At 40.4% G+C, this 8,064-nt stretch overlaps 1 protein-coding gene across 1 annotated transcript; it reads left to right on the top strand.

Moving 5' to 3' along the window:
* Positions 1–830: 830 nt before the first annotated feature.
* Positions 831–3,700, top strand: n4bp2l2 (NEDD4 binding protein 2-like 2). The gene is made up of 6 exons (XM_033631056.2): positions 831–954; positions 1,280–2,292; positions 2,422–2,546; positions 2,993–3,081; positions 3,176–3,252; positions 3,342–3,700. Exons 2-6 carry the CDS (start codon positions 1,280–1,282, stop codon positions 3,508–3,510), a joined length of 1,473 nt encoding a protein of 490 aa, XP_033486947.1. The 5' UTR covers positions 831–954; the 3' UTR covers positions 3,511–3,700.
* The last annotated feature ends 4,364 nt before the right edge of the window (positions 3,701–8,064 follow it).

Here is an 8,064-nt window from a genome sequence, read left to right as displayed (position 1 = left end):
TATTTCCTTGAGCTGAGAAAAGCAGTTTTAAAATATCTGACGTCATCACAAGTCTGAGCACAGTGGGAACTCGCATGCGGGGCCAGTGGGAGAAACACTACTGCGCATATTCAGTGGGCCGCATAGCACAGAAGTACACCCGGAAGCTAGAAAACATTTTGGTCTGTGCCAGGCGAGCACCTTCATTGGAATGAAAAGGTGCCATCTTGCTGTCTAGTATCTAGTTATTATTAAAATATGTAGCATTGAGGCATACAAGCAACACTTCCAGTTAAACCCTGCAAAATACAGTCAAATACAATTTTTATTACAATTAAGAGCCTCTCGCTTCGGGTTTGGTCCCCCCCCCCTTAACTTCAAGTTTGTAGATATGAATAACCGCCCTCTAGTGTTCACAGTGCTATATGTAATAAATCAAGTTGGCTTCAATGACTTACAAGCATGCTATATTTCCTGTGAACACTTTCAAAATGCAGTGACCAAACTAAAACAATCAAAGATAAACTATTTTACCAAAATAATTATGAAATGCTTAAGTTAATTGTTGCCCTCTGTGTTAGAAACTAGTTTTTTGTTTTTTACATAAGTGTCCTAGGAATAAGGTGTTAAAGGTTGAAAGCACCAAAAGTATACCTCTTAAAACTTGCCCAGTTTTACTTAAAATATACTTCATAATCACCATGCCCAAAGGAGAAGTAGGTGTTGTTGACAAAGCAACACTATCATCTTGTGTTTTGTATCAGCTGGTAGTATCTTTGGGAGATGACCGTCTTCTGTCCTCTCCAGTCCAGCTAGCGGCGCTGACGCATCCCTGGCCGTTAATGAGGAAGAGAAGAAGAATAAGGCTTACGTCACTTCCGTAAACACCAAGGCTACTGTAATGTGGGATTTGTGTGCTGGGTGTCTTTTGTCAATGTCGTTTTTACCGTCATTTATGCATCCTGAACGTATACGGTGAGTGTAGTAACATTTATTCCATATTAAATATTAAAGTAGTAAATTGTATAACGTAATAGAGTTGTGTTTTCACCGTCGTTTGTGTAACTCGTGAGGTAACATTAGCTAGCGAGTGGCTTAGTTTCGGTTTTAGCTCCAGTACACTTGACATGTCTACTTATTTGCTTATATTACTTACTTATTTACTTATTCACTGAAATTGTAACCATAAATTCACGGTAGGAAAAACTGTGTTAATGAAATAACTACACACATGAGGTAATTCTGTGTATTTTTGTGGTTGTGCTATGCATTACCTGTGTTTTCATCTGTGTCCATCCAGATGTCTCATCCTGAATCCTCCTGTACGACCTCACATGACATAGAAAACCCTTTTGTGGGTGAGAATGGAAGAACCGAGGATGGCTCTGTTGACAGAGAGGCTAGCAGCCCAAACGGAAGTGTGAAGGAGCGTGTCTTAAAGGAGGTAGGATTCACCAGCTCCGCATTCATTGGTCCAGCATTTCCTCCAAACTCATCCACAGTCAAGTCTGACTTTGAAGACACACTGAGCGAGTTTTACAAAGAGCTTGAGAAGATTGATACACCCGATGGTGCTCAGGATAACCCAGGGAAACAAAATGCAAGTGTTGTTCAATCACCTCCCAAAACATCTACCAGCAAAGAGACTCAGGATGTGAGCGAGGAGAAAATAGTTCACGCAAGCAAATCTGCAGAAACAGATGGCTACCAGAAAAGCAGTGGGCAGAAACAGTCATCCTGGTCACACTGGTATCAAAATGAACCATACTGCCCAAGAAGACCGAGGCCAGCTGCTCCTACTCAAAATCAGTGGCATTGTCCTCAAACACTAAACAGACCACCAGACCCAAGATTTTACAGACCCCCATTCCATCACCCGCCACCCCCATCTGCATTCCCAAATCCACAAAACCCACCACCACATGTGAATCAAAACAGGAGCAGTTCAGGCGCGACAAACCAATGTAAAGAGGAATCGCATTTTCCAACATTTTCTAGGTTCCCACCTCCGAATGTATGCAGTCCCCCCTCTCAGGGCTTCTATGGAGATCCTCCACATCACTTCAACAGAGAAGAGCAGGGTCATAGCCACAATATACACTCAAATAATGTAAATGTTGGGTGCTCCAGAGCTGGAAAAGAAGAATGGTGTCAGTTTGGTGAAGATAATGACAGGCTCCAGAGATTTGATTCAGAAAGTGAATCGTGGGAGCATCACAGACAACCCACTGATAACAGTAATGCCTACCATTCTTCCTTGGTGCTGATCTTGATGAGGGGATTACCAGGATCTGGGAAGTCAACAATGGCCAGGTATGTCTTTGTGTGATGTTGTGTCTCATTAATTAGTGCATTGTCACTTTAAAGGAGTCTAAAACTCAATTTCTGTTCTGCCTGTATTTATTATTTACATTGTACATTTCTGCCCCATCTCTCACACAGGGAGCTGCTTTCCACTGGTCCCAGTGGGCTCATACTGAGTACTGATGACTACTTTGCTCACAGAGACGGCTACCGCTATGAAGCAGGGCTTCTGGGAGCAGCACATGAATGGAACCAGAAGAGAGGTATTGTCTCCTTAAATGCTCACATGGCTTAAATGGTTCGTAAAAGTTATCACTGTGTCAAGAAGAGTTTTCATCGCATCGTTACAAAGGCATTTCTTTCAAACTTCAATCACTCTTTGCTGTGTTCTCTTAACATTAAGGGTATTTTCAGACATATTTAAAGAGTAATTACAGTGGTCTTTGGTTAAAGTCAAAAAATTGCTAGTTCTGTGTCTCTGCCTGTTGGAAAAATGTCATCTCCACCCACACAATCTATCATTAGGTGCCCTTTTAGCTAATAAAGTGGATGCATTATGAAAGCAACATGTTCTCTTAGATGTATGACAGTTTAGAAAATGTGGTTTGATGAGATTTTTATTTTTGGCCAGAAGTTATTTCAGTCTTTTTGTGTGTGTGTGTGTGTGTGTGTGTGTGTGTGTGTGTGTGTGTGTTTAATTCTCTTTCAGCTAAAGACGCTATGCATGATGGTCGATCTCCCATCATTATTGATAATACAAACCTTCAGTCTTGGGAAATGAAGCCATATGTCGAAATGGTGGGTATGGGCTTTTACATATAAGTGAGTGCTTAATCATGGTGTACCACACCACCCTCCTAGACCCTAATCAAATTTCAAACTTTCCTAACAGGCCTTGAAGAGAGGATACAGAGTGGACTTTTGTGAACCAGACACACACTGGAAGTTTGATCCTTATGAGCTGGAGAAGTATGATTTCCTAATTGTTATATTGTATTTACATGCCAGTACAGACATACAGAAACTGACATTACCACACTGTACTGTTTCCCCTCCAGGAGGAACAAGCACGGTGTTCCACAGGACAAGATCACACAGATGATGGATCGTTTTTCATTTCCCATATCTGTAGACATTGTCATGAGGTCACAAGAGCCGCCTCACATAAACCAGAGACGTCGACCAGACCAGCCACAGATGATGAGGAGAAAACAGGATTTCCATTAGTTTTCCACAGAAATTTAACAAGCCAAATGAAGAACCACACTTTTGTAATGTTGTTAATATTGTTGCCTGCTCTTTTTACAGGATTTTTTTAATTAATTATTTTGTTTGCTGTAAATTTATATAAAGAAAGAAGAAATCTATTTTTTTCTGAAGAAGTTTTCATAGTTAAATAAAGTTAAATTTGCACAAATAACATCTTTTGTAGGAATGAAAATCTGAATCATTTTTGCATTTTGTGTTTAATGACTGGTATTTCACACTTGTCCTTTTGCAGTTTGTCTGTTTTCTACAATATTATATATGCAACAACATGAAAAACCAAAAGGTTGTCCTCATCGGCTTCATGTTGTTTTCCTTTCTTTGGTTAGTTGCTAAAATAGTTTTTCAGTGTGTTCAGATTTGCTGAAATCAGTAGTGCAACTGCTGTAATTTTCTATTCCAATGGGACTGTGTCTGAGTTCTTTAATTCAAAGGGTAAGTTCACACATTTTCAAGTCCGTCATAAACAATACTCAGGTGTGCCTGAAAGAAGTTTGGCTTGCTCTAATCATTCCTCCTGTTCATACTAGACATTAAGAGCTCCATTTCTGACGGGGGACAACATCCACAGCCGTCATTTTGTGCAATAAATGTATTTCAATGTTTATCTGAAGCTTATATGAGGCTGCAGCAGTCAATTTGTCAAATCAAATTAGACGAATCAAATGAATATCCTAAATATAAAAAAGAAACTAGTTGCTTTAACTCAAAAAGCTAGTGTTCAGCCTGCCATAACATTTTAAGTTAAATGAATTTGAGAAGACAAGTTTGGCTAATTTTGTAATTACTCAAAACAGATAAACTTTTGCTGTCAAACTTGATTATTTATTCAGTTGTATTTAAATCCTTATAATTTGCTTTATTTGTTTGGAATCATTGCAAAATTACCTCGGCTTGTCTTCTCAAATTCAGTCAACTTCAAATTCTAAGGCAGCCTGGACATTGTCTTACTAAGTGAAAGCAGCTAGTTTCTTTTTACAGTGTTCCAAACTAACAGTATTTTTAGCATAACATTCACTCCTGAAAGTCAAAGAGAAGCAGTGGTAAATATATCAGTTTTACAAAATATTTATTCACTGTTGAATTTTGGAAAACATTTCTCACAAGACCTGTGAAAGCAGAGTAACCCCACGGCACCTGCATTAAATTACTGTGGAAAATGAATGCACTGAGGCCTTATCACAGTAAAAGCTCAACAGCAGGATAGCAATGAGTGTGAAGAGGTTTGTGGAGACCTATCCCATTTCCCAATGTGTAACTGTTCTATTACCCTCCTAGGCTCAACTCATTGAGTCCTAGGCCCACCCACAGGACATGCAAGCGGAGGAGTCATGACAACATGGATTGAACAAAATGAGACATCCTCGCTTTAGAGCCATCATCTTAAAGTGATGTCAGTTGTCGTGGGGCATGGCCACATTAGCTGTCCATTGTTTTGTTACAGCCTACTGCTGTATTCATGTTCTCTGAGCATATTTACTTTTAATTCAATTAGCAATGAGGCAAAGTGTGACAAGAGTGTGGAATGTCACACTTTTTTTATTTTACACATGCATGCACACACGCATTCTCAGCAGGTGTGTGAAATAATAAATAGGCCTACGTGTTGCCATTTGACCAAAACAGAAGAAGTTTAAATGTTAATTTATTTAAAGCCAGCCACAGTACTTTAATGTAATATGTTAACAAATCATCGCTGAGTAATAAGATTGAGTTTATTTAATATGGCTGCGATCACTGCAGAAGCATTAAAGAGAGATGCTGCTTCTCACATTGCATGGAGGGTTTCATCCCAAGTCCAGCACCCTGAGACTGTACACTAAGCAGAACAAGGGAGACCGAGGACTTGTGAGCATCAGAGCCACTGTCCAGGACGATACAGCCAAGATCCAGGAATACCTCAGGCAGCAGAAACCCGAGAATGCAGAACAGGAGGATGAACCATCATGGAAGGACAAGCCCATGCATGGCATGTACTACTGACAGATTGAAGAAGTGGCTGACATTAAGAAATCCTACCAGTGGCTGGAAAAGGCTGGACTGAAAGACAGCACAGAAGCACTAACCATGGCAACACAGGAACAGGCACTTATTACAAAATCAATAGAAGCAGAGGTCTATCACAGCAGACAGGTGCAGGCGGTGCAAAGATGCTCCTGAGACAGTTCAGCACATAATCACAGGGTGTAAGATGCAGGCAGGGACAGCATACATGGAACGCCATAAGCAAGTGGCTGGCATAGTGTACAGGAACATCTGCACTGAATATTGGCAGGAAGTCCCAAGGTCAGAATGGGAGACACCTCCTAAGGTGGTTGAGAATGACCGAGCTAAGATCCTGTGGGACTTCCAGATCCAGATGTAGAGATATATATATATATGCATATATATATATATATATATATATATATATATATATATACAGTACAGGCCAAAAGTTTGGACACACCTTCTCATTCAATGCGTTTTCTTTATTTTCATGACTATTTACATTGTAGATTCTCACTGAAGGCATCAAAACTATGAATGAACACATGTGGAGTTATGTACTTAACAAAAAAAGGTGAAATAACTGAAAACATGTTTTATATTCTAGTTTCTTCAAAATAGCCACCCTTTGCTCTGATTACTGCTTTGCACACTCTTGGCATTCTCTCCATGAGCTTCAAGAGGTAGTCACCTGAAATGGTTTCCACTTCACAGGTGTGCCTTATCAGGGTTAATTAGTGGAATTTCTTGCTTTATCAATGGGGTTGGGACCATCAGTTGTGTTGTGCAGAAGTCAGGTTAATACACAGCCGACAGCCCTATTGGACAACTGTTAAAATTCATATTATGGCAAGAACCAATCAGCTAACTAAAGAAAAACGAGTGGCCATCATTACTTTAAGAAATGAAGGTCAGTCAGTCTGGAAAATTGCAAAAACTTTAAATGTGTCCCCAAGTGGAGTCGCAAAAACCATCAAGCGCTACAACGAAACTGGCACACATGAGGACCGACCCAGGAAAGGAAGACCAAGAGTCACCTCTGCTTCTGAGGATAAGTTCATCCGAGTCACCAGCCTCAGAAATCGCAAGTTAACAGAAGCTCAGATCAGAGACCAGATGAATGCCACACAGAATTCTAGCAGCAGACCATCTCTAGAACAACTGTTAAGAGGAGACTGCGCCAATCAGGCCTTCATGGTCAAATAGCTGCTAGGAAACCACTGCTAAGGAGAGGCAACAAGCAGAAGAGATTTGTTTGGGCCAAGAAACACAAGGAATGGACATTAGACCAGTGGAAATCTGTGCTTTGGTCTGATGAGTCCAAATTTGAGATCTTTGGTTCCAACCGCCATGTCTTTGTGAGATGCAGAAAAGGTGAACGGATGGATTCCACATGCCTGGTTCCCACTGTGAAGCATGGAGGAGGAGGTGTGATGGTGTGGGGGTGTTTTGCTGGTGACACTGTTGGGGATTTATTCAAAATTGAAGGCACACTGAACCAGCATGGCTACCACAGCATCCTGCAGCGACATGCCATCCCATCCGGTTTGCGTTTAGTTGGACGATCATTTATTTTTCAACAGGACAATGACCCCAAACACACCTCCAGGCTGTGTAAGGGCTATTTGACTAAGAAGGAGAGTGATGGAGTGCTGCGGCAGATGACCTGGCCTCCACAGTCACCGGACCTGAACCCAATCGAGATGGTTTGGGGTGAGTTGGACCGCAGAGTGAAGGCAAAGGGGCCAACAAGTGCTAAACACCTCTGGGAACTCCTTCAAGACTGTTGGAAAACCATTTCAGGTGACTACCTCTTGAAGCTCATGGAGAGAATGCCAAGAGTGTGCAAAGCAGTAATCAGAGCAAAGGGTGGCTATTTTGAAGAAACTAGAATATAAAACATGTTTTCAGTTATTTCACCTTTTTTTGTTAAGTACATAACTCCACATGTGTTCATAGTTTTGATGCCTTCAGTGAGAATCTACAATGTAAATAGTCATGAAAATAAAGAAAACGCATTGAATGAGAAGGTGTGTCCAAACTTTTGGCCTGTACTGTATGTATATATGTATATATATACACACATATATATATATATATATATATATATATATACTGTATATGTACAGCTGTGTGAGCTGAGCTTCATGTGACAGATCTGGGTTACCTTTCCTGTTCTCTGCTGCACATTATGCAGACTCCACTATTCCATGTTTAAAAATAGCAAAAAGGAAAAGAACACTGACACATCCAGTGCACATAACCCAAGACTGCATGTGTTGAAGATATTATCAGTGGCGGCTGTTAATACTAGCATAAGGGATTAGACAAAGTAACAGAAACATCTTACAGTAGTAGCCCTGCAATAAACTGTAGTCACTTTGGTGTTTTTTTTTTAAATTTATTTGACACTGTCAGTGGTAATTTTGGATTCTGTGGACTCTATTGTTGTAAAGTAAATATGCTTATTAAGTCATGAACTAATGCTCCTCCAACCAGTCAAAGTGATATTTACTGCCCTTACAT

The sequence above is a fragment of the Epinephelus lanceolatus genome, chromosome 4 (assembly GCF_041903045.1).
Source record: "Epinephelus lanceolatus isolate andai-2023 chromosome 4, ASM4190304v1, whole genome shotgun sequence".
NCBI lineage: Eukaryota > Metazoa > Chordata > Actinopteri > Perciformes > Serranidae > Epinephelus > Epinephelus lanceolatus.
The sequence above is the reverse complement of the archived record's forward strand: the minus strand, read 5'-3'. Positions and strand labels throughout refer to the sequence as shown.